Source organism: Anarrhichthys ocellatus, unplaced genomic scaffold (genome assembly GCF_004355925.1).
Source record: "Anarrhichthys ocellatus isolate YVR2014 unplaced genomic scaffold, GSC_Weel_1.0 scaffold47, whole genome shotgun sequence".
Classification (NCBI taxonomy): Eukaryota; Metazoa; Chordata; class Actinopteri; order Perciformes; family Anarhichadidae; genus Anarrhichthys; species Anarrhichthys ocellatus.
In genome coordinates, this window is record NW_022280077.1 from 2,076,606 (window position 1) to 2,103,384 (window position 26,779).

General features: G+C 39.6%; 3 protein-coding genes across 8 annotated transcripts; 1 reads left to right on the top strand and 2 right to left on the bottom strand.

The window, feature by feature from the left end:
• The first annotated feature begins 473 nt into the window (after window positions 1–473).
• On the top strand, window positions 474–11,492 carry LOC116395598 (OX-2 membrane glycoprotein). 6 transcript variants are annotated; one of them, XR_004213522.1, is made up of 8 exons: window positions 474–676; window positions 1,189–1,302; window positions 1,427–1,756; window positions 2,902–3,231; window positions 6,058–6,342; window positions 7,286–7,387; window positions 9,180–9,278; window positions 9,689–11,492. XR_004213522.1 is itself a non-coding variant. In XM_031869594.1 (7 exons), coding segments are annotated over exons 1-7 (1,140 nt in total). In that variant the 5' UTR covers window positions 474–671; the 3' UTR covers window positions 9,697–11,492. The 6 variants fall into 6 exon arrangements, 1 of the variants encoding a protein (XP_031725454.1); XR_004213524.1 differs by having other exon boundaries at window positions 1,219–1,302; XR_004213525.1 differs by having other exon boundaries at window positions 1,227–1,302.
• A 2,613-nt stretch (window positions 11,493–14,105) lies between these two features.
• Window positions 14,106–16,869, bottom strand: LOC116395461 (uncharacterized). The gene is made up of 6 exons (XM_031869377.1): window positions 16,776–16,869; window positions 15,861–16,022; window positions 15,729–15,767; window positions 15,502–15,642; window positions 15,373–15,407; window positions 14,106–14,625 (listed from the first exon to the last, which is right to left on the bottom strand). The coding sequence occupies exons 1-6, from the start codon at window positions 16,867–16,869 to the stop codon at window positions 14,461–14,463; spliced, it is 636 nt and encodes a 211-aa protein (XP_031725237.1). The 3' UTR covers window positions 14,106–14,460.
• A 4,639-nt stretch (window positions 16,870–21,508) lies between these two features.
• Window positions 21,509–25,999, bottom strand: LOC116395505 (cell surface glycoprotein CD200 receptor 1). Its single transcript, XM_031869448.1, has 7 exons — window positions 25,917–25,999; window positions 25,698–25,812; window positions 23,585–23,890; window positions 23,100–23,378; window positions 22,815–22,911; window positions 22,676–22,718; window positions 21,509–22,571 (listed from the first exon to the last, which is right to left on the bottom strand). The coding sequence occupies exons 2-7, from the start codon at window positions 25,765–25,767 to the stop codon at window positions 22,482–22,484; spliced, it is 885 nt and encodes a 294-aa protein (XP_031725308.1). The 5' UTR covers window positions 25,768–25,812; window positions 25,917–25,999; the 3' UTR covers window positions 21,509–22,481.
• Window positions 26,000–26,779: the final 780 nt, after the last annotated feature.

Below are 26,779 nucleotides of genomic sequence, written 5' to 3' on the forward strand. Positions count from 1 at the left end.
GTGCACTCTTCACAACGAGTACTGTTTGATACTTGAATCTATAAACTGGACTACTGCAAATACTTTTACTTTGATATGTTTACATAAATGCTTCTACAATTAAATTGTATCAACATTGTGGATGCACGTAAATTAAACGTTTTTATACGTTTATTTTTTTTAATTTATGATTTATCTCCGGACAACAGAGATGAGTTGGAAGTGAAAGTTGCAGGGCAAATGAACTCTTTTCTCCTGTGGTAGGCTCTTTCTGTCATCGCATACTGCAACATGGGCCACAAGGAAATCCTAATTAATAGAGCAATTACTCAATTGTAACTTTTTAAAGCGTAAAAGCATTAATAGTGGATCAAATAATTGAAATCTCCACCTGTATCACAAAACAATACAAAAAGTGACACTGGAGGGCGCTGTTTAATCCAAACTGCGCTGTGGCTTTGCCCGCACTCATAAACCCCACTGCACCCAGAGAACTGGAGGTTTGGAGCTGCCACCGGCTGGTGTTCATTGTGCTGAAGGGGCGCAGAACAGAAAACACACGGAGGAGTAAAAATAGTTTCTCGCTTGGTCTGGAGTGATGTTTCGAAAGACTGCTGGGTTATAAGGATGTACAAGATGTTGCAGAGGTAGAACATCTTCAACCGTTGGCTTTTACCTTTTGCATTAGGACAAGTAGGTGAGTGTCATAATTCATGTCATAATGTTTGTGACATAGAATAGAAAATATAGCCTAAATCAAAAATGGCTGCTGTATGATGTTATATGTATGATGTTATGATGTTATGATGTTATACACTGCTTTTATGTCCATTGCAAGTAGTCAGTGATGTGGCAGAAAACAAATCTGTTCACATTTTAAAGAGCTCTGATAACTATGAGACCCAAGGATAATTTATTTCTGATCTATTTCTCATATGAATAGCTTTGTATTGAATATTGAAATATATTGGTATAGCACATGAGGATTTCTTTTGCATTGCATTTCCTCCCACTGAATAGTTTTCTGGATGTTTTTATGCAATGTAATGTGTTAAACAGTATCTAGTGAACTCATGAGCTGAATTCTCTCTCGGAGTATAGGAAAATTCTGACTCTTCAAAGTTCTTCCTGTATCACTGTGACCAGCTATATAATTTAAAGGAGAGTTTGAGTTCATGTTGGGCTGACTGTTACTTGTGACATTCTCAGTACCGCTCTTTCTCCTCCCTGTTAAATGAGTGATGAAGAAGATGATGATCCAGGCCTCCTGTAGGAAAGGTGTGCAGGTGTGTTTAATCCTCCTGATGGTGGGAAGACTACAGGGTGAGTCTGCCATGATAACAATACATCAAACAACTGACATCGAGAACTCATATCACACCAAAGTATATATTATGTGGTTTTTTTTTATACATATTATAATGTTATTGTTTTTTTATTTTGGTAGGTGTTTCAGGAAGGGTAACAGCATCAGCGCGTTTAGAAGCTCCAGTGGAGAAGCCCTTCACTCTCACTTGCAGTGTCTTGAGGGAACGAGGTGAGTCTCTGAGGCAGGTGCGTTGGCTGGACGTCCAAAACCAGACCCTGCTAAGCTACCAACCCGGCAACAAAGACAGTGTGAGTGGACAGCAGTATGTGGAGCTCGCCTCCTCCCCAAAAGACACCTCAGCCATCACCATCAGTAGGGTGGGTTTCCGTGACGAAGGCTGCTACACCTGCATCTTTGACATGCATCCTTCCGGTTCAAAGCAGGGACAGACGTGCCTCACTGTTACCTGTGAGTAAGTCCTGTAATGACCACAAATTTTGTAAACAAGGACGCAATTAGTTACAGTTTAGACAAGATGAATGTCTAATCTTGTTGGTGCCTATATTGAGAGCAATTTAAAATGAGTATCAGCATATAGGTTCTTGGTTCTCCAGTGCCAAGGTTTAAAACCATGTACTGTTACGACATGCTGGCCTGTTAGAGAGCTAGAAATGCAGGGATGAAGCAAAAACAATATGCGGGTCTCTGACATTTATTCAACCCTGAGAGGACAGCTTTAGATGAAACATGAGGTATTTTTTGGCCCATGATAAATTCCAGGAAGTGTCTCTGCTATTGTGACATGGTTGTGAAGTTCTTGAACCAGATGGGAGAAGCATCCACGTGAGGCCAGGATGAGTAATGATCACGGTGACACGCAGAAGGGAGACTGATATCAGCCGTACAGATATATCGAGGAGCTCAATTATCCAGAATCGGACACCTGAATGAGATCTGGCCTCTGTTTGAAACAGGCGTCAGTGTCATTCACATCCATTTGTTTATTAGTTTGAGGAATTATATTTCTTTTAAATCAGCTGCATCTATTGTATTAGTGTTAGTAATATAGATTTGCAGCCACTTTGCCAACAGTTTGTTGACGGCTCTATGAAAGTTATCGTCAGTGTGGGTGTGAATTACAAATTGGAGGCTGACGCAAACAGTTTTTCCCGCTCTGCTGCTCGTAATTACATTTTAAACAATGTTACGTGAAGGTGGCATAGCTGATATTGGAAGTCTGCCCTTTGCCCCCGCCCTTTAAAATGAAACAAAACCAATACTCCAGAAGACTCCAGAGACAGTTACTCCTCCCTCCAACCTCAATATCAATCCGCTCTGGGGATTTACTGAGAAATATGTAACCCCTCCTAACCTTTCAGAGGCTCAGTCGGCCATATTAATAAAGAGCAGTGCAGCAGTGGAAGAGAAGGGGGGCTCATCTTTCTAAGCAGAAACAGCTGTTCCAGATTCCAGTGACTGGTTTCTGTTTGGGCCCCTCGTATTTCTGAATATTGTCCTGTGTTTCACTCTCTGTCCCCCTGTTGTTTTTCTTATGTCTTTTCTCCTCATCCGTCATTCTTCCACTGGATGGTGGGCTCTTTTCTTAATCCCAGCTCAAGTCACCGTTGAAAGCAACAAGACAGCAGTGAGCGGCAAGAAGGCCTCCCTCTCGTGCTCCTACGGTTTGCCTGAGAAGGTTCAACAGATCATATGGAAACACACGTCTGCACAAGGTGACTCCACAGAGGTGGCCTCCTTCGCAAAGCGGAGCGACCCCATGATAGAGCCATCGTTCCAGGGAAGAGTCTGGCTGAGTGCCTCTCTGTCAGAGAGTCAGCTCACCATCCAGCCTGTCGCTATCCAGGATGAGGGCTGCTACACCTGCCTGTACAACACACATCTCGACGGGCCGAAGACGTCCACAGTTTGCCTCGTCACCTATGGTAAACTTCTTTTTACACACCTCCCATTATTGATGATTATCATATATTACATTATGTAAAAGTATGGCCCACACAGAAGCCGAATAGGTGAGGAAAACTCCTTGAGGAAAGAGCAGGTTATGTATAATATAGTGTACATACCGTCTATCAGTCAATGCTTGTGTTATAAAAAGTGAGATTTCTCTTTACTGTATTGAGCAGGAATAAGGTCATCAGGCTGGATTAAAGGATACTTTTCTAAAATGACATTTTAAAAGAATAGTTTGATAGTTTGGGAAATTTTTCTCTTTCTTGCAGAGAGTTAAAGAACAAGATTGATACCCCTCTCGTGTTTGTGCGGTAAATATGAGGCTACCGCCAGCAGCCGGTTAGGTTAGCTTAGCATAAAGACTGGAAACAAATAATACATTACATTACATTACATTACAGTCATTTAGCAGACGCTTTTATCCAAAGCGACTTACAATAAGTGTATTCAACGTAGGCATTTAAGAGAACTACTAGTCACCAGAAGTCATAAGTGCATCTCCTTTTTTAAACAAGCATCAACCAGAGCATAAGTACAGTTCAGAAACAAACCAATACAATAAGTGAAACAAACTAATACGAATACAATAAGTGTTAAGTGCAAGGCTCAGGCTAGTGCTTCTTGAAGAGGTGAGTTTTCAGCCTGCGTCGAAAGATGGGCAGCGACTCCGCTGTCCTGACGTCAGTGGGGAGATCATTCCACCATTGTGGGACCAGGACAGAAAACAGCCGTGACCGGGTCGATCGGCCTTTAATTAACCAAAATCCATCTGCAGTGGTTCAGCAAGGAAACACTGTCTGTGAAAACTCAGACAGATACCCACTTTATCTGATTAACTCAGACTACTGAAGCCTCATATTAGCTTTTCAAAAAAATTACAGAATCCATCCTTTACTCACAAAATACATATCAGGCTGATGGGAGTTAATTTGTTTGTTGTTGAGGCATTCTTTGATTGAAAATATGGACCTGTTGGTGGTGCTAAATTAATTGTCCAGTGATCAACAATGTTATCAGAAGTCTTACTGAATTTCTGTATCAAATTACACACAAAATCTCATGGCAAACCATCTAATTGACATATTTTATTCTGGACTTAAGTGTAGGACCAACAGACTGACCCACATGTCCATCTCTAAAGCCATGCTGCTAAAAGCTGACATTCAAGGCAGATAAATTGATTTGTTGTCAATGCTTTTGTTGTCACTACAGTCATCTCCTGTGCTGCTTTGTTTCACAAAAATGTCACTTTTATGTTAACCTCACTTGCAATTTTTTTCTTTTTTAAGATATAGAAGTAAGAGTTGTTCAGATGCATATTTTTGCAGAGGTGTAGTAGTGAGTGACTATGTTAGATGTGGGAGCTAGAAAGACTAGAAATGATCTTGTGGGGGATGATGGAGTCAGACATGCGCGTGAATTCAAAGAGACCCAATTTTGGCTTTGTGTCTGCAGGAAAGACAGGTACCCCTTTGGATTTAGACAGGAATGTTTTTGTTTTTTCTTCCCGATGGTAGCTGCTGCATGTTTTCATGATATAGCAAGGCTAAGCTGTCGCGCTGATTTGTTAACACACAAACACAGAAGAGTGTGTCCATGTAAAGAATGGAGCATTCGAAAGAATGATGGAGGCAGGGAGTGAGGTCCGGATGCATGACTGTGTCAGTGTTTGCAGCAGACAGAGATCCCCTCTGTGCTTTGTCTCTCTCTTTGCTCATGTTCTCCTGCTCCCTTTCTCTCACAGTCATCTCAACAAACAGTTGCGCTTTTGTTTGAAATTGAACTGTACAGTACAGTAGGTGTTTCTAGTAGTGAAGCACGATTAGCATTAACATTTTGTATTTTTTCTTGCTGTGTACGGCTGCCAACAGTCTTCCACCCTCATCCCACCCTGGATGATGCAACGCCCCCTCCTTTACTCCCTCTCTCACACATGCTGTCCACACACAGCGATAGATAAAACATGCAAAGGCACATGATCTCGCAACATTTACATCTGGAGTAAGTCACTAAAGTAAAATGTGTTTCTTCAAAGTGAAACAGAAATAGTGATGAACTTACAGAAAATGATCACCCACATATGCAGCTACCCTCAGCTTTACGGAGCTTTATAGTGAGAAATATCGTGAGGAAAGTCTGTGGAATTTCATTTTCGCAAACAGTCAACTTTCACACCAGCTTTGTGCTCACTCACAGGTCATTATGGTTTGGATTGTTATGAAGATTCTTTCCTGTTGTGGAAATCTGATACAATCCAGACCGATGGAGGGTGAAGCTCACCAACTAGAACTCCGAGAAGACGCTGAAACTACGAGGGCTGAATATCTGTGGCTGAACATAGTTCTTGCCAACAAAAATGTTCTCGGTTCCAGTGCCTCACATTCCCTGCTCAGTCTCAGAGCGAGAACAGAGAATTGAAAACAGCCAGAGATTTACTTATGGAACTCGAGTAGAGGAATTCACATTCCTACCTGATCAAAGGCTTTAAGGTTTTTCTCAGGTATTATCTTAGCAATTTACCCAAAGACACTTCGAGCATGTACAATACAAACTAAACTACAATCGGGATTAGCATAACAATTTTCATATGCCAGTCCTCAGTGTTTGATTGTCATGTGATACTATTTCCAGAGTTTTCTGGCTTGTGTATTTCACACACAGCACAAGATAATAGAGAAGAATACATTATTGGCACAGTGCATTTTATATGTGCCATATACGTCTAGTATGAGTTTATTTGTGTAAGTGTATGCCAGTGTGTTGTGATTGCTCTAGTTTTTTCTGGATATTTCTCCCAGTGCTGCCCAAACCTCAGGTGAGCTACAAGACCACCTCTCCCGGTGTGATCGAAGCCAACTGCACCTCAGTGTCACGGCCCCCAGCAGAGATAGTGTGGAACGTGGAGAGGGATAACCGCACCATGGGCCCCCCTGTGACAACACAGCTCCCACAGGGCGATGGGACCACTCTGGTCATCAGTACGCTGACTGTCCGATCTGGGCTGCTGAAAGATGTGTCCATCAAATGCTTGGTGCACCACAAAGGGCTTGAGTCACCGATTGCTGTATCCATGAACACTAAAAGTGAGTTGGTCTCGGTGAACCTTTGCTCCAATGAGATACTTGACCTCAATAAAGCATTGTTTCTTTATTTTTTCTGGCATACTCTAAGTTCTTGATGCCCTCATCACATGAGATATCTTTGGAATAAGAAACCTACTAAGAATACTAAAGAAAGCAGAGATCATTGGCGACTGTAAAGGACACGTAGCGTGCACATCCCAAAAAAACTTAGACAGATGCTGGATAAAAAAACAACAATCTGAAAACCAAAGTCAGAAAAAAGATCTGCACATTGTACTGATACTCACACTGAATTTAATTTAACAGAGTACCGTACCGATCAGAGAACTGTCAAATAAACACCAGAAAGCTAAAATGTTACATTGTACTGAATCTTTGTTTTGTTTTGTTTTCAGTGTTTTGGTTTTCTATTTTGGCCCTTTCCATAGAGACATACTTTGTCACGTATATGTGATGTTTGTTTGACAGCTGACGAAGATGATCAATTTGTTGCTTTGTTAAATTCAATTCATTAGGAGCTATTAGGACGGCGGTCTGACTTTTGCCTTCACACTATAAGGAAAGGCCAGTTCTACTAATCCTATGTCTCAAATGTGCAATGTCCCATGTACAACAATTATACAATTTAATTAGTTTTACTAAAACAAAAATCTGTATTGTTTTATTGCAGCTAATGATGGGCAGTAGGTAATGGCAGTGCATTAATGGCTTTAGTTTGCTGAACTAAACTCTGAGATCAGATGGTAACACTGTGAATTAAATCTCAGATCTAATCACTGATGGTCCATAAAAGGGAAGCATTGTCTAGACTAGCACAGGCCTTACAGTACCAACACGTATCATGACTCTGGCTTCTGCAAGGCTGGGATCTGCACACTGCAGTCTATAGAAATATGGAAGATAATAAAACTGCTGATCGTTTCACTTTTTTTCTCCCTCCTAGTTGGGACGGCTCTCACCATCCTGATCTCTGTCACTACGGTGGCTGCCCTGTTGGTCATGTCCCTCTGCTTCTGCCTTTGGAAGTGTTTCTTGCACAAAGAAGGTGAGATCCTATTTGTCACGAACAAGTGATCTTGTCAAGTGTAACATCTTGTATCTACACACCCTTTAGGCCATTTAGATAGAGATGTGCAGAGGACAGTCGGGAGATAATTCTTGTCAATCTCAAAAATATGGTGCCTCCACTCACACCGCACTGTATTTAGAGATTAGGCGGTGGAGAATGAGGGAGAGATTAATAGATTACATCTCAACCAAAAAACACCAGTGATCAATTTGTTACCTACAACCAACTACTTGCTAATGGCCAGTAGCAGTTTTATATGGTGGATGTGGTAGCTAGTCCAGAATCCAGAATCAGATTTGATTGGATACATTTATATAAAAGACCCAGACTTCCAGATGAGTTGACAAGAATATTTTCATCTTTTACAGGACGAGAAAGGAGACATTTTGATATAGGAATACTCCACCTTTGTTGACATGTATTTGGCATACAGCAAGAGATAAGTGAACAATTAAGACAAGGGCACAGGATTGTAACTTTATTTATTTCCCGTTATGTTAACTGACGGTGATCAGAGGTATAGATTAAGCTGGGAATGATTTTGTGGCACTTTTTGTGTAGTACTGTACCTTTCCTGAAGCTGACCTTGCTCTCCTGGCTTATTTGGGAAAATGTCTACAGATTCACAATCACAACTATCATTCTCTTAAGAAGATCAATAAAAACACATTTTTAGGACCTTTCAGAACCTGGGCGTGTACAAGGAACAGTGGCCCTGAAGGGATGTGCTGCAACACTGACGGAATAGCTTCTGTTCCTCTTTCTTCTGTGGCTCAGCGCAGTCAGTATTTCTGTCTTTCGGGGAAAAAAATCAAGTGTCTTCCTGGAGTTTACTTTAGACAAATCCCCATCCAGTTGCAATAAGAAATGAAAAGCTTTGTGATTGAACAAAGTTAAACAATATTTACTTCCTCTCTCATGGACCTCTTTTGTTGAGGTGTGACGCTGCGGGCTTGTGAGAAATGACATTTGTTGATTCTCACCAAAGAACAAAGACATTGAATAAACAATATTAGATCGTTTTTGGAAAACTAGCATCCTTATCTAAACATATGAAGCAAGCTACATGACATATACTGTTTAGAGAGGCTCTGTAACTTTATAGCTGCATTAATCAATGTTTTTTATATTAACAGGGGGTCTCCATTTCTCCTTAACTCTACAGAGCCTTTTAGTCTCTTTTAGCTGCAACAAGCGGCTGTTTTCAACAAAACCAAAAGCTGCGATAAACCAAATAACAAACTAGCTTGTGAAAATAGTGCAGCATTAAAGACACAGCATTTTTCTGAGGTTGTTCAAGTCAACTGGAGCTAACAACATTGCTCCTCATTCACATGATATTGTGTTTATATCATCTAACTCCTGAGAACATGACTGCCTTCTTAACTTCATTTTTGTTTTTTTATACCTGCACTCCATCTGCACTTTATTCGCATGTCCAATCAATGTTTTCTATCTGCAGGAAGGAAAACATCCATGGCATTACTAGTGCGATACAGAATAACACTGTACACAGGCAGCACATCAGCTTAAGCAGAGCTCAATCTGGTGCCTTAATAGACAGGACAACTGATACAGGATCTGGAGTGATGAGCTCTGGTGCCCACCTAGCCTTGACAGCACATTAGAAAACTGACGTTTAGTGTTGGCATTAAATTGGATTCGACTCAATTACTCCACTATTTTTTTTTTCACACATGCAAATGTTAATTACAAACGTCTTTATAACATCTATGTGTGGCTTTCTTGATTTCTATTTTACTTACAGCAGACTTTTACACAGGAGACGTTCCTCATATGTGAGGTGTGCCATCGGACCCTTCTCCCACTGCCGCCTCTTACTCCGATAAAGGCTTCATGTTGAAACGTAATTTGCTAAAATGCTTTAACTATAACTGTGTTATCCAGACTTCATCACTCCAGATCATGTATTGTATTAGCTCAGAAAATGTTACCATCACAATGCAATTGTTGCTTTGTATGATCCTACAGCTAAGACATAATAGTTTGCCGTACCATTTTGTCTCAGTATGTCTCTTGGTGATTTTTTACAGAGCAGTCAAACGGTTTCAGGTTTGCATCTGAATTTGATGGTCCTCATTAATAGCGCTGTCATGCTGTCGTAGCATGACAGCGCATTTGAAATCTTATTTTTCTTCCTGAAAATTTATGAGAAACTATTCTCAAGAATATGAGAAAACACTGAACTTTCAAAAAAGTTAAATATATAATGCGTTCTTCCATTTGTCTCATTGTTCTCCATGTATTTCTTTTCAGCTGATTAATCTCTCAGAGGAGACCAGACGCTGAAAAGAAGGGGCAGTGTTTCTCAGAGTCAACCTTTGCAGAATTGTTTCCTCTGCATCATCATCATCATTATCATCATCATCATCTTGGTACAAAGGGAAGATGTTCTGACACACATCTATAGGATGACAAATACAATCCTATTCATGAACGCCAACTGTACAATGATATGTATCTCTTCTGCCTCTGCCCCCGACTCTTATATAATCTCCAGGCTGTCCTCACATGAAGTCAATAAGGAAACATTTTCTCTCTGGCTCTGTAACTGATTGACTCGATGGCCACACTCTCTACAACATACAGCAGAGTCACTCTGTGGCAAATTAAAGTCCAATATTGTCCTTTAAATACTTCCCTCTGTTTGTCTCCGTCTTTTACCTGGTCCTGAAAGGATAAGTGTGGTGATAATACATTTTTCTTATTCAACAAATCCTATGAAAAGACTAAAACCAACAATGAATTGATTCCAGTAACAACCATAGTCTGTGTAACAGTCTGATACAGCATGGCCCTGCATTGTTGTTCGAAAACTGTTAACAAAAACTCATTATGAGCTACGTGACGCACCGATGACTAGAACATGGGCACTGTAATTAATATACAGCTGAAAATAGTCCCCAACAAATATCCGGTTTAGCAGACTTTCAGTAATAATTGTTAAAAACTACAGTGCCTTAAAAAAATGATTATTTCATTCAAGGCTCACATCTTAGTTACAGTAGTTCCCCTGACAAACTAGCATTGTGGAGGACACCTTTTTCTGTATTTTAATGGGATTTGTTTTTCAGTAGGAAAAATAAAGAATATGGTGAGCTGTATCCTTTAAATAACAAAGCTAATTGAAAGTATAAGATCACCATTAAGGTTTTACTTGTCAGCCGAAGGCCTACGTCACTTCTGTATATTGTTAAAGCTGGGTGAGGTCTTCACTTGTTCAACTAAGAGGGATGTATACTTATGTCTTCTTTGTGTAATATCTATTGCAAACTTTTCTACATGTTTCAACGTCTGTGTGTGCCTGTGTGTGCGTGTGTGTGTGTGCCTGTGTGTGCGTGTGTGTGTGTGCGTGTGTGTGCGTGTGTGTGCGTGTGTGTGTGTGTGTGCTTATTGGTTAGGGGTTAAATTCTACGGTCAGGTAGCTTGAATCAATTTCCCGAGGAAGCAACACTGAAACCTTTTTGGTGCCCCTGAAAGGAATGCATGTCTTGCTGCCTTCGTGAGTACACAGGTCGGGGTGTGGAGAATTGGTTTAGGGGTTTGATAATGGTTAAATGCCAAAATGCTCATTTGTACATTGCTCTGGATCAAAGTGGCACCTAAATGCCTACAATATAGTGAAGATATTAGGTTATATCATGTTTGCATCTGTACAGTGTACAATGTAAGCTTTATGATGAAATATTATTGTATATCAAAGCATATGAATCGGTCAGTTATGAACAGAAGGAGATGCTGGTTATCAGATTTCAAACCTATTGCTTCAGTTGGGCTCATCACATTCCTCACCATTAACAAGACTTTAGGCAGCATTCCTCTGTCAGTAGAGCTTCACTATGCATACAACACTGATTATAAGCTCAGAGTTTATACATTAGAATAATTATGGATGTGGAAATGTGGTTTCAGAACATTTGTTGGAAATACATTAAAATGTATCTGGCCCTGTAGCAGAGCAACTACAGTCAAGAAAATATGAAATCATGCATTATGACCGACTACGTAAAGTGTATGTAATGAATGCAACAAATAGAAAAATAAAGATATTTCAAAAGTATACTTTTTTGAAGCTTTATCAAATTAGAATCTTTCATTGCCACTCTTACAGCTTTTTCAGATCAGCTTTGTACCTCTCAGAAAAACATGAAATTATTTTCTGATGTGCCAAACCTTGCTGCCAGATGTTCATTTTTTGGTGCCTTTTTCATCAAAAGCCAGATGGATGGTGATGGACCTCGCAGAGCAAAGAAAACACACACACACACACATGTTGAGCACACATATTCACTCACTGAGCCTGCAGCGCATGCCAGTTCTCTTCTGATGTATTAATACAATATACAGTATTTATTAGTTCTGTTAACTCAGCACAGGAAAAACTCAATCAGCTACCAATATCATGGTTGTTGAAAATAAAAGATGTTAACAGTTTGGATCACATATTTGGCTCACCTGCTTAGAAGGGTTTCTAAGCTGCAGTACTGTAGACCACACACTCAATCAAATCACATATTTGTATGTGGTGGGATATAATATGTGTGTGTGTGGGGGGGGTTAAATTACACACTCAGATGGTTTAGAAATCTATTCCTTTAAGATGCAACTCTTACCTCCTTTGTTCTACTGAAAGGTATGTTTCATTGCTTGTCTGCATTTTACAACCAGGCGAGTTCATGTGTGTGAGAAAAGAGAATACGTGTATATGTCAGGCTGTGGTGAGGAGTTCAGATGTGTTGCTTATTGTGAGTGTACATTACAAGACCCGCTAATAATACATTTACACAAATTTTCCTGTTGCTTTGGGGCAGCAGGTTAAACCTCCAAAAGAGCCACTCTACTCCATTAAAGTGTCCTTGAACGAAACCCTAAAACCCTGCCTGCTCACTTTCTGTTGCTACGGATCAAAGTGGAATCTAAAACAATACGTTAAAGCTAAACATGTGTTATTTAACTTCACATTACCCACTCACTGTTCATTAAAGATCATTTTTTAAATCATAAATCACAACTGATCCACTTATTTATTAACTCTACTAGAAAGGCCCCCTAGAGGACGCTTCATCACGTTTTCTCTACTGGAGCAGCACCCTACAAGGCAACTTTGTCACGCTTTCTCCCTTTAAGAGCATTCGAGAGCATTATGTTTTATCGACATTGTGGGCATCTAAGAGGGCATGTTTCTGGAGGGATTTTGGAGTATAGGATCACAAGTATTCAGCACTCCTCCACACTTCATCAGATGATTTCTAAGTAGAAATGCTGCAGTGTCCACACACTCTGTAAGTGACGTCAGGCTCGATCTAATCAGGCCCATCTCAAACGCTGACGTCGCACAAGACTCCACGCTCTCCATCTCTCTGCTGCCTGAACCAGGGCTTTGTCCACCAGAGAAAAGAAGTTCACTGAGTCATTTCACAGGATGTTCAGGACCCACGTACAGAATGTAGACTACATTCAACTTTTCACCTTCCTTCCTCTCCTGAGTATGCATTCCAGTGATTATTCTGTACGAAACATAAAAGTCAGGTCACATTATTCAGAAGCATTTCATGACATTTTCCACATGCCATTTCTGAGTCAAAGGACCTTTTGTGAGTACCGTTAAATTGATTACAACACAAGAAACACTGTGGCCTACTGGACATCATCTAAAGGAAACTGAATAATGTTATCAGCATGATGGGCAGTGATGAGTGATTTAAGGTCTTATGAGGTGAGCAATCCGTGATGTTCTGATTCTGTTCTCAATTTTGTCATCTTTCAGATTGCAAATGAGATGCAGAAATAATTTGACTTGGAAAAAATATTATGGAATTCTGATTTATTGTAGTAATCTAATCGATTACTCAAAATGTAAATGTGTGACTTTGTTTTCCAGTTATTCCCCCAAATTTCAGCAAGATTTCGCAGCTAACATTGTTAATTCATGAAAGCAAACAACTTAATTTTACTAATTGAAGCTTGATAAGATATAATTTAATGATAACATTTTAAACACTGACCACAGAGCTAAGCCATGCATTCAAACATTCATCAACTGTTTTTTTATTGTTGCTGCAAACCATCCCAAGAAATGGCTATATAGGTTTTACTGCTCGAACTACAGAGTGGTTGAGCACAGGTGGGACATCTGTCATCACAAATGATGTCAAGAAATCTTTCAATTTTTGACTTTCTGCACATTTGAACTTAGACCACACCGGTGTGGTCGAGGGAACCGCTCCAGCATTTCCGCTGGTGGTAGTGAAAAACACCGAGAGCTGTGTGGGACAGGAAATGTGTGAGACAAAATACCAGCTTCATGAAGTAAGTAAATTTGCTCAAAATGTCATCTCTCAGTCTCTGAGAGTATTAGGATTCTTCCACGTAGAACTATAGGATGAGCTGGCCAAACGATTCTTTCTTTAAGATATTTAAATAGTCACCTTACTGACTGAAATAAATAGCAAGGACACCACATTCATTCAAACAGTCACAGATCAGCCAACACTGGAATTTATTTAACAGATATAGACGCCTCCCAAACGTCAGTCCTCATACCAAAAGACAGAAGAATGCAACTAATCTACTTACCCACTGGCATTTTTAAACAACCCACCAAAGCTTCGAACAACAAAGTTAGCCAAGTCAACAAAGCCCTCTAAGTCATGTAAATTAAATGATTGTAGGAGAAAAAAAAAACTAAAAAAATAATTAATAATAAAAAGAAGCTTTGCCTGGAAAAAACCTGAGCGTGAGAGAATAAGTTCAAAGCTGCTTCTGGTCTAGCCGGGTTAAGTTGATGAACATAGTGTGCATCTGTGGGACCACAAGCCTCCTCCGTTCACCTCTTCTGCAGTGTGGTTGATCGCTTAACTTCTTGGCCCGTGTTCCATGACACGACCACATACTTGAGTACATTTTTCCATCCATGTATTCGTCAAATGTGACTGATCCAAAATATTCAGCAAACGTTGAAGGCAGCGTATCCTTTGTTTTTATTTTTGTGTAGTCTCAGCATGCTGTTCTGGTATCTGACAGGTATCTCAGTCTGTCGGTGGTTGACGACAGCATACACGGTCTGACACTCGACTTTCATCTGCTGTGTTTGCCATCGGGGGAGCTTGTGATGGTGGTCTTTTTGCAGTACTTGGAGAGCAGGTGTAATGCAGGATAATGGGGAGGTCGGGTATCATGTGAGTGGACCTTTCCTATGACACCAAAACACCAGAACAAGATGAAATAAAATACTCTTACTTGACACCATTATGACTCTTCAACATCTGGGTTAAATGATTAGTTTTTGAGAAAAGAAGATCCCATCACTGCTTTTGCTCAGCATCACAATCTATTGATCATAGTAATGTTTCTGTCCCTCCAGACCTTCACAAACAGTGATCTTAAATAGATAATGCTTGAGTGTGCACAGGTGTAAAGTAATGGTACTAGTGTGACATTTTGTAATGTTAGAGTTAGATAAAGATCAATACCACTCTCCTGTTTGTAGGCTAAATGAAACTAAAATCCTTTTTATGCTAAGCTTAGCATAAAAAGTGGATAGCCTTGCTGTGTCCAAAGGTAACATATCGCCTACCAGTAAAGTGCTTATAAAGTGTTGTATATTGCTGAGTTGCTAAATGAGGATGCATTTGCAGGTTAACACATTAGACTATATGTTCTTTGTCTAATCCATACAACAACAAAAAAGTACGAAAACAACACATGATTTTACATGATGCTGGACTACTTCTTGCCACTACTGCAGCTGCCAGTAATCTGGATTAAACCAACAAGATATATAAGGTGTTAATTAGTGTGATTTAGAGATGCTAAGCTAAACTAAGCCAGCTGGCTACTGCCTGTAGCTTCATATGAGCGTTCAGGAAGAGAGTGGTGGCAATCTTCTCATCTAACTCTCAGCAAGAAAGTCAGTATGTTTTTTAGCCAAAATGCGTTACCTGCATTACCTGTCCCTCTGTGTGGTTCAGTTGACCTGTGCAGAAGACATAAAACAAATTCTCTATTGTTAGCGTTGAAAAGTAGAAATGTTGCATTAATTGACTGTGAGCACGTATTAATGTTCTTACGTTTACAGCCATAACACCTCAGGAGGGTTAACACTGTCAGTGTGACAACCAGAAGAGCTATACTAACACAGATGAAAAAGTAGGGCAGCCAAGGCACATCCTCATCATCATCATCCTCATCATCAGCGCTTGGTAGCTCATCTACAGAAGAAGAAGAACCACATCAGTAGTTCCAGTCTTTATCCGTTAAAATGTATGCATGTAGTTCAACAAATAAAGCTTCTTACCTTCATTATAGTCAGAGATCTTTACACCCTGGTTTAAATCTGTAAAATAATAGAAAATATATACAATTTATACCTGAATTTTGACGTCTAATAAATCTATATTTTGGCACTGAGGGAGGAAAAACTGCCTACCTGAAACTGAGATGTTGATGTTGTGACTGATTAACTCATCTTTGTATCCTTTTAAAGTACATCTGTACAGGCCGTCATCATCAATGGAAATCCGCGTGAAAGTCAAATATGAGATCAGTTCACCCTCAACACGTTTGTCGTTCTGTCTTATTTCTACGTTTTCTGTGTAATGAATGCGTTCACATTTGTTTGTGTCGAGCAGTTTACACCAGGTGACATTCAGTGATTCTCCACAGTGTTTGACAGGACACCTGACTGTCAGAGGTTGTTGCGGGACAGCTTTCAGCGTCGTCCCTCTCCAGACCATCAGCTCAACTTCACACGGAAACAAGCCTAAAAAAAAACAAAATCACGTTTCACCCGAAACTCATCGCTAGTGGCTTGTCTTCAATCATTAACATCAGATCAAACATCTTTGTCTCAAAGCTGTTCATCATCATAACAAAGTGCCTCATACAGTACATTCTCACAAAAACATCGACAGTATGTTGGATTTGTTCTTTTATGCAATAAATGTAGTTACATTTTCAAAATACACCAGAACCAATCTAAAGACTATGCAATTGACATGATTATTTCTTTAATTATTACATTATTATTTTAATTGCAACACTGCGTGCACTTTTTTAAACAATTCTTCCCGCGTCATGAATTGAAGTCCCTCTGAAACACAAAGTCTGTACCCCCTCATTCACCAACCTGCCGTCTTCCTCCCTTGTAGTTACATCGTTGCCCAATAACTGTATTGATAACTATATATTAAATAATTACACTGTAATTTATGGGCTGTAATCAAAAGAGTGACTGTTAAAGACTCAATGACTTAACTAATCACTTAATGACTCCAATCTATTCAAAATGCACCGTCATGCCCTCTTGAAAGTCATATCACAACACAACAGTATTTAGGCTTACCTTGACCTTTTCCATAGATGCAGACAAATGTAGAACAGCATAATGTCAGCAGGTAGGTGTATCGCAGTCCATCCATGAGACTTGATGTGTTCATGACCTAACACCTTACGGATATTCTAAAAGTGGAGCTACTGCATGGGCTCACTTCACTTGTGACAAGCTCACCACTTCCTGTCCTCCAACATATTTTCAAAGACCACCCTGCATGTGTGTATTTCAATATGTCATGGCAAGACACAGTTGATGCTGTGCACACAAGTGAAAATTGCTATTGTGTATTATCTCTTGCAATTTGATTCTGCAACACATGGTTACAGAAACACTTATTTAAACAGATGTAGGTCATTCTCAGTGCACAAACTGAGACACATAGTTATCAAGATTATTGAGTGAACTTGACGCTTCTTGTCAGGGAACTGGAGATCAACTTTCCAGGGACGCAGTTTCATCATCTCAACCAACAACACTCCTACGCTATCCTAAAGTGGCTCAGGAGCCTTGGATGAAAAAAGTGAAATATACACGAACCATTATTTGTTTTCGTCACAGGTGTGGATGATTGGTGGATGTGAATGTATTTGATTGATGGCACTGTACAGTGTTTTTTATTCCTTGCTTTTTAAAAATAATACAACCAGATGCCATTTTACCTTTCTGTAGTAGACTGAGGCCATGTTCCTGCTCGGTGGTTTGAGAATCACTCGGGCTGCTCCAACAGTGCCCTCCAGTGTACAACGTGATACCATCTGCTGCAATTCAGTACATGGAATTAGTGTACGTTTTCTTAAAATGTACCGACTATCAAACATCTGATATTTGAAAGATGAAATGATCAAAACTTAAAACAGTGAACGTCATCATTCGAAGTTGCTTTTTTTAGACTTTACAAAACTGCTTTTACTGCATTTTACATGTTAAAGAAATCTCACAGAATGATCATCATTACATCCATAAAGATCTGTTAATCTTAAAATAGACGCAGTTTGTGAAGTAAACAGGACCGAGTTTCCACCTTATACGGGAGAGAAATATCAGTGACTTCCTCATATTCTTCAGCAAGAAAATTTGCACAATCATGCAAAAGAGCCGACAGCAACAAGAGTTCTACTCCTAGATCGGCTTAGCCCCTGTGATATAGATATGCAGAGAATTTAGATTTTACTTGCAGATGTTTCGAGACATCTCAAAGTGATGACAACTCCACAGGCATCACCTCCAACAGTTTTTATTGGGACACTTTGTTATGTAAAAATTGCTGGACTGGGCTGTGTTGTGTGTTTGTGTGTGCGCGTGTGTGTGTGTGTGTGTGTTGGCACACAAAAGGCTGAGGATGGTATCTACAGCCACCCCCACCTCTCACTCTCTCTCTCTCCAGCCCATGTGCAGCAGAGCGATATCAGTGACTATAGCACTGTCAGGCTGAGTGTTGCAACAGCAACCAAGCACATGAACCTGCCGCCTTTTGACGAATACAGTGTGAACATCCAGACTCTGTGGGCACATCATGGGAAATTGCACTTCAAGGTAAGTGATCATCCTTAGATGCGCAGAGTAGAAGGCACCCTAACATGCGTCAGAGCAATTTTTCAACAGGTGGTGATTAGGTGTATATACTGACAACCTAAAACAAGACTGATAGCATTAAAAGAAACTGTGGGAAAGACCACTTTTTAAAAAGAATATAAAAGAGCTGGAAGCACGTGTTTAAATGAAACATTGTTGTATTTTGGCCCCATGTTAAGCAGCTTGTGTATTTGCGGAAATAGTCGTGATAAGAACAGACTCAGTGTCCAACTTAAAGAATTGACAGTATATAACAGTGCAGTTTGTATCGTTGTAAAATGTTGACGTTGACCTAGAAGCATGGAAAGTTCCACGACCTGTGCTGTTAGTGGCTGACATACAGTACACAGTTGCTCACAGATAGATGTGGGTTGCATATCTGAAGTGTTTCCTGTTGCAGCAAACGGCATCTTTTAAACTGTCAAATACTGCTGTGGGGTAAAAAACCTATACGCCTCTAGCCTCTGGAAGTTAAACTAACATTCTCAGTCATTTTATTTTCTCCACACTAATTGGTTTTATTGTTCTGTTCAATGCTCTGGATGATTGCATCTTCATTGTGGTCTTCATCATTTGTTCTACTGTCAGAATAAAGAAGAACAGGACAGGTAAAAGTACATTTATTATGGACAGACTTTATACAGTTTTGCTGTGTGTGATGTTATATATTTACATTTTCTCTTCCAGGTGATTATGCAGCAGATGGAAACAGCAGCACACATAATAAGGTAGACCTGCCCACATCAATGTTGAGTCTGTTTTTGTTGAGTATAAATCTCCATGGTTATCAGCTCCAGCTTTTCATGGGACACAGGGGTGTTCCTGTGCTTTTATGATAGCCCGGTCAGAGGTGCTGCCTCCTTCAATTTGCATACTGGGTGAACATTAATGTGAGGCCTATGTTGTAAAAGAAACTGTGAGGCTATTTATTTCAGTTACAGGAAGTCATAACCACAACCCACATCAAGAAAGAGTGTGCTGGTTGCAGTAGTCCTGTGTGAAAAAAAGTATAAATAATGATGTGTAACATAAATCATGTTCAGGATTTACATCTTACTCTTTGTATTATCTTATGACAGCCTCACGAGGATGTAACGTACGCCTCTATTGACCACAGCACTGCCAAAGGATCAAGTAGGACCAGAGCCACCGATGATGATGATTGTGACTATGCAACAGTTCATGTTCCAGCAGCACGTCAACCTGAACGTGTGTCTGAGTGCTCATCTAAAGACGAAGGTGCAGACGATTATGTGCTCATGGGGTGAATAGAAACAAGGGGAAGTTTATTTGGACTATTGCAAGATGCAGGACTCGTAGATAGCACAAACAGGACGAAGTGACTGTCTGTTAATCAAATCTTGATCTTCAGTGAAGAAACTGTGACAAAGTGAAGAAAAAGACATCCACGGTCAACAGCAGGTGGTTGCGGAAACACCAATCCCCCTCATGTTTCGCTTCACTATTGATAAGACTGTCTTGTTCCTTTCTAAAGAAGACAAACTTGCATCACATTTGTCATGTGTCAAACTTTTATATCATAGCACCTTTTTAAACTTTGGCAGAAAAGATTGTCAACTAAATTGGTTTCGTCGGTGTGTGCTCTACTACTATGTAATACATATTGTATGTAGTTTGAATTTTGGACATAGCTTTGGTGTTTGGCCACTTTTTGACACTCGTGCAAGAGGTTATGTCTATTTTGAATGTCTTTAAAACTGAAGAGCAAGTAGCTGTTAGTTACAACATGGCCTGAATGACTGTGAATCGTTATTCTAATCTGTACGCCACTTTGTGTTGAATTTTGAAATTATTTTCATTTGCTTTTGTTTGTTGTAACGTTTGTCTTCAAAATGTTTTAGCTTGCAAGGGGTATATGTGCGGTAGACAAACAGTTGCAGAAACTTAACCCTACGTCAAGATGCCTGAACCAGACTTCAATAACAGCGCGCATTATGCCCAGACTAACATGTAGCTCAAATGTTTGTATAATAAAATGGTAGAATTGTGTGTGCAGTTGTGGCCTTTGCCACTTTATCCAATCCATGATGGAAGAATGTAATGTTTATAAAAGTCTGTCCACAGACCTCAAACTGCTTTCCAGAGTTTGTGAATATTTTGTAACATTGCTCCTGAGAACTATGCACCAGATATAATACAAGTAGATATTTAAGGCTTCAGAATTTATATTTTTCATGTCTTGTACGAGCATTTTGAAAATGCCTCAGGGTTTGTTTGACTGGATGGATATAAAAAAGTAAAGTGGTGTAATTTACTGCAAGTTGCATTTGTTTCTTTGTGGTTTCATTGGTATTTTGCAGTCATTAAAACCCCTTTTACCACATTAGTTCATTATTCAGTTGTATTAATCAACTGAATCACTGAAAACGTCTGAGAGAAATCATGGCAATAATCTCTTTCAAGGTCAAACCGTCGGTAAGGTTCTTTGCTACATTTCAGAGAGCTGTGAATATGTTCACCAGAAATAGACAAGCAAAAAACTAAGCGAGTCCAAGTGCGTCATGTTCTGTGGACAGAAATGCATTTGACAGCTTCCCCTTTTCTGTTCAACTAAATAATCAGTGTGAGGTTGAGACACATTATAGTTGCTGCAGCCATTTTAATAGCAGAATTGAAATAGAAAGTCGAGACCCTGGCTGCATGTGTATCAGGGGAATTGTTACATCAAGCATAACCTGTTTCAATGTACATGTGGACATGTGGGTACATATTAGTATTATTCAGACTTCTCTTTAAGATGCATGATACAGGCTCGGGAGCATTTTGATTGCCTCTCAACAGCGGCTCAAAGCTAACAGCAGTAACGGCGCAAACATTGGCGAAAGTGCTGACAGAGCTAACAGTGTTTACCTAAAGGAGGGTGGTTGTAACGCTTCCAGCATTATCAGCTGTAACCACCATACAAGAGCAGTGCAGAGTGGCGGCCATGAGCTAAGGGCAATCTCACATGTACTACTAACATGCACCTAAAGCACGCGCAGCCGGCCCGGCTATGCCAACAAAGCAAGGAGAAGCTTGGATATCAATACATACAGAGAGCGACTTCATTCTCTGCTCAGGTAGACATAACTCCACGATATCTTTACATAGATGATGGTTGTTTGCTGCTATATTATTGTTCAGGATGTTAAATACAGCTCTTTAAACATGGACTGTGATGCATGATGATGATGATGTTGATGATGATGATGTTGATGATGATGATGCACTATTTTCTGATCTCCACCAGTAGATGGCAGGACAGTCCTTTTTCTATTTTCCATTTCCTCTTAATCAATTTCTTGAGAAATGGGTTTAAACTCATCATGAGAGTCTTGACTCAAATTCCAAAACTCATCATTTATAAGGATGGTCTGGTGCGAATATTATTCAAATGGGTGAGAAAGGGTGGATGTTCAAGCAAGTATCAGTTTGCTGCAATGGATAACAAAAGTAATCTTGATATTTAACCTTTTTCAATAATTACCACAGTGGAAAAAAAAGCAAAAATCATTTTTAGTGTTCGTTTTAATGTTGTGGAGTTTAGCAGTGGAAACAGTATATTTGGATGTGTGTTCAATACACACAATTACATAATTTGACATTACATGAATACCTCACATAATATTATCTTGAGGCAATTTTACAGCTGTGTTTTCTAATTGGGATCGTATTGGGTTGACCAAAGCTAGAATCTGTTAAAAGGTGAGCATCTCTTCACATTTATCTACAAATATATGTTAAACATAATAATGATAATAATGTTCATATAATTGTCACTCATATAGTTCATGATTACATCAAACGTTCTGTAGTCTCCGGCTGAAGGCGGTATTCTTTCCAATTCAGCAATTCCTTGCATTTGTAACTACAGTTATTATTAATGTTCTCCATGACACACACACAGAGAGAGAGAGTAGTGGGCTGCATGTGCAGTGCAGCCAGTGTGTGACATCAGATACATCCCCTGTTCCATCAGTCAAGAGTTAACTTGGGGCAGACTTTAAACTGAGAGACTTCCCTCCCTTCTCAGAAGTCTTTCATCTCACTCCTCTCTTTCTTTACTATCTCACCATTTCTCAGTTTCACAGCCTTCAGAGTCATGTGCATTTAACCATGTGAATGTGATGCATGTGCAGGGTTTTATGTGAAAAAATCTGCAGATGAATTATAGATAGAGTTCACACGCTGAACATAGCTGGCGTAGGGCTCCACTTCCTCCACATCTTCTGCCTGTAACAACCAGAAAGGTGTCACAGACAAAGCTCAGCAATATGTGAACAGTGAAGCAGTGAAACACACAGAACTACAAACTGCAGACATAGAGGATTACCTACCGGTGGCGATTTAGATGGTGAGGTGTCGGACGGCTGGCATCGCCTGGCAAAAGGTGGATACACAAACCAGCTCAGTGATTCAACATAAAAAGCTTAAGTAGTCATTGTAAGTCATTTTTCATTAAATGGAAATTCTTACCTCAATGTTATTATTTTCTTTCGTGCCAAAAATAAAAATCCTGCTAAAATCACAATGATTACGACAACAATAAGGACGTACAGCCAAGGGAAATAACCTGCAGTGAGAGAGTGAAAATTAAAGGTTTGTTAAAAATCTGCAGTATCAATACAGCACATAACATCTATTTAACCACTATAAAGTCACCTAGTCAATGTTTACTAAAAAGATTAACCTTATTGCTTCTGCACTAAACCCAAAGCTTAAATGTTGTCTCTCATACTGTCCACTCTGCAAGAGCCTGACCTTTTTCGAGTTTCAGTACCAAAATCCTTTCCCGTGTCCAGTTTGGGTGCCGGATAACACAGCTCAGGTTTTCTGTGTCCATTCCCTCGGGGAGCTCCAGGTGACTTTCTACTGTAAAAAATCCATCTGAGTAATTTTCCACAGAGTAATTTTTCACAGACAATTTGTTTCCCATATGACTCCAGCTGATGTTGGCAGCAGGTTTTCCTCTTTTGGCCTTGCACACTGCCACCATCTTGTTGTCTTTATGGTATAACCAGGCTGATATATGGGGAGGAACTGGGCCAGGGGAAACAAAACAAGAGAAATGAGACTCACCGAATAGACCTATACTTCAGCTCGCTGTAACTAAATCACAAAAAAATCTAGGCAAGTAAAACAGAAATTGATGTTTTATTAATCTTTGTCACAGTGATTTGGGTGAACTGACCCTTTTAGATAACCTTATTGATTATGTGGCTCTTGAAATCATGAATCTTTCCTACCTATGATAGCCACATGGATGGCATGATTGTCGTTTCCTCCTGTGTAAACCGACTCACACTCATATCGCCCTTCGTCAGTATCTGAGAAGTTTGGGATGTGAAGGTAGGACAAGGCGCTGGATGTGTTTCGGAGTGATTTGCCATCATTGCAGGAATCATCGTTTGTGCCATTGTTAAAAGATATCCTACATTCTTTTTTGGTTTGAAATTGTATATCCCAGATAACAAACAGCATCTCATTCCATGTCTTATTGCTGCATGTCAGGTTAACTTCACTCCCCTGGTTGAAATCTAAATGTCTGACAGCTGAAAAGAGAAAAGCATAGTTGCATTATATAATGTCTGCACATAGTGGTCCAATGACTGGGCTGATTAAATGGTTTGGGTTTATTCTATATACAGTGAGCATGTCCTAATATACACAAAAAAACATGCAAAAACATAAAAACATCTTCAATTCTACACGGGAAGTGGAACTGCAAAAACAAACCAACAAAAAAATAACAAAACAAACTATAAATAGCATGTAACACAGATATAACTTAAGCCATGAAGCATTACGCAAGATGAAAACAGCTAAAAAATGAATCATATTTGATGTTTTTATTTTTATTACTTACAATAAAATATCCCAAAATAAATAAGCTATGATAAATTGGCTTAAACCTTTGATCATTATTAGACGGAAGAAAATTATATTAGAATGTCATTTGAAATAAATTCAAACACATCAACTTTCCTTCAGAATATTTTTTTATCGTTGCAGAATATAAACATGTATTCTAACAGCTACTGAATGAGAACAATGTGTAATCAGCCTACTTTTGTAATGCGGGCAAACATTTGGTATAGCCCATTAATACTTCATAATTGCCTTCCAAAATAATAGAAATAGAAAAGGGGAAATGTGTTTACCATAAACTGTGAGGTTCGCAGATTGTGTGCTGTTATTAGTTCCTGAGAGAGATGGAGGTGGATGTGAGGAAAAGGTTAGTAAAATCTGATATATCAGTCAGAAAGCATGCAGTTAGTGATTTGTTCTGAGATGTTCCATCAGCAGAGAAACAATCAACGGGTTCATCTGTTATCCGTCAGGTAGTATTAGTAAGGGTGTGAAGCGATTCAATTAAAACCGGTCTGACTTGAACAGCTGCAGCAGGGCTAAATCACAGACAGTTGTGGCAGAAAATGCACTACTTTGACCTTTGTAAAGCAAATCTAAACAGAAAAAAAGAACAAAAGTATTTAATTTAATCTCTCCATAACCTCCCCCAGTGTGCCTGTCTACACTGTAGAAGAAGCTTGTGACATCATCACTGCTATTTCAAAGAAATTGATTGCTAAATGCATGACTCAATGAGTGACTTTCATGGTGTTATGGGGGTCTAAGATTTGTTTACTTCTGACAGGTGTAAGCAAACAGGCATGCATGAAGTGGGATGGCAAAACCACAGATTCGAAACAGAAGCGTCTCTTCCACCTCTCAGAGACCACACAGTGGAGAAAATGTGCATCGTGGGGTTACCTTGATCTGAAATCATGATTTCCACTGAGGAAGCTGGTGGCAGCGTGCTGCTTGTTCATTTAGAGAATATGGAGCAACTTTTTCATATACTGTTTGTGTTGTGGGAGATTTCCCTCCGTTGTCAGCTTGTGCATTACCCCAGCCTCCGAGCATGTTCTTTCCACTGACTGTCTACACTGTGAGTCACACCACAGACTACTTCACAGAAAATACAGAGCGTCTAAACACTTACAGTTTACTACTCATCCAAATATTACTACATGTAACAGAATATACAGTAATGAACGATATTATTATGGCTGTATAATATTTGAGTTACATTGCATGTTAAGGGAAATACACTCACAAAACATACATATAGTAGCCTATAAAGTAGCACAAATGACAGTATGAAAAATATGAATCCCTAGTTTTTATAACATAAACCATGTTGCTAATTATCAGAGGCAACTCCTAACGAGATCATATTTGTGGAGGTTTTGTGCGCCTCAAAATAACAGCGTCTGTATCTAAAAGCTGTATCTGACCAAGGCTGAATGATCTAAAGTGCTAAAACCACTTGTGAGTAAAATGAATGTATGTTCAAACCTGTATCCATGCTCCGTGCTTCAGACAACACGAAGATAACCACAGCATAAATCCACATCATGTGCCCCATCGCCAGTTGTCTTCAGGTTCCTCTGTAGACTGGCAACCTGCAGCGCTGTGAGAAACACATCAAGTCTTTAACCGAATCCTCAGTCCTGAACTCCGTCTACAGTGACATCAAACTGAGTTGCCTGGTTTTGCCCGGACTATACCATTTACCCTCGTTTATCAATTTCTCTCTCTCTCTCTCTCTCTCTATTTATGCACAATGAGCTCAGGGTTTGAGTCGAGCGAGTTCTCCACCCCATCCAGACAAACTGAACATCCTTAACACTCCTGATGACAAACACATATAAAGGACATGTGACTCACTAATCCCTCCCTTCATTTTTGTCTTCCCCCCTCTCCAAACCGCTTTCCACTGAAACATCTGCCTTTTTGCTCCAACACAGGATGACGTCTGACAAGATACCAGTTTCCTTTCTTGCTAGTTACATCTCACTCTGTCAAAGCAGTATGTATGAACACTCTAAGCAAGACAACGTTGCAAAGCAGATACATTAGACACAGTCACATTTCGTATATGTACAATACCATAGATAAAATTCAACATGGCTCAGACTGCATTACTATATGAATGCTCGTACATCTAATACAGTGTAATACTATTGGGACTACAGATGAAAAATAGCCTTTTGGCTAACTCTGGCACATTTGCAGAAATGTTTTTATTAATGTGCACTGTCCCGTTCAAATAAACCAATAAATACAATAGCATTGCAATAAATCCCACCTTCTTTAATGTTAAAATGTTCAGATGTTATTCAAACTAAGACCGGTGTGTTGATTCTAAATAGGCCTTTTGGAGCTGCTGTTGCTGAACGCATTTGCATTAAACTGAGAGGTGTAGTCTATCCTCATTGATTTAAATAGTGTAGGCAACATATCAGAGTCGCCCTCTCACCATAACACAATAAAAATGTAGCAACAACACAATCTATATCGTCTCCAAAGTTACCACAGTTAAATCAACACTTCTCTAAAAAGGTTACTTACTGAAAGCAGGATTTATTGGAAGGTTG

Excerpts from the sequence above, each read along its gene's own strand:
- LOC116395598 (XM_031869594.1), top strand. Across the intron at positions 1,757-2,901 it reads GACGTGCCTCACTGTTACCT|CTCAAGTCACCGTTGAAAGC; the intron begins GTGAGTAAGTCC and ends TCTTAATCCCAG. Across the intron at positions 6,343-7,285 it reads TGTATCCATGAACACTAAAA|TTGGGACGGCTCTCACCATC; the intron begins GTGAGTTGGTCT and ends TCTCCCTCCTAG.
- LOC116395461 (XM_031869377.1), bottom strand. The coding sequence starts at position 16,869 with ATGAACACATCAAGTCTCATGGATGGACTGCGATACACCTACCTGCTG. Across the intron at positions 15,643-15,728 it reads GATCTCTGACTATAATGAAG|ATGAGCTACCAAGCGCTGAT; the intron begins GTAAGAAGCTTT and ends CTTCTTCTGTAG. Across the intron at positions 15,408-15,501 it reads GAGGTGTTATGGCTGTAAAC|GTCAACTGAACCACACAGAG; the intron begins GTAAGAACATTA and ends TCTTCTGCACAG.
- LOC116395505 (XM_031869448.1), bottom strand. The coding sequence starts at position 25,767 with ATGGGGCACATGATGTGGATTTATGCTGTGGTTATCTTCGTGTTGTCT. Across the intron at positions 22,719-22,814 it reads AAGAAAATAATAACATTGAG|GCGATGCCAGCCGTCCGACA; the intron begins GTAAGAATTTCC and ends ACCTTTTGCCAG. Across the intron at positions 22,572-22,675 it reads CACCATCTAAATCGCCACCG|GCAGAAGATGTGGAGGAAGT; the intron begins GTAGGTAATCCT and ends TGGTTGTTACAG.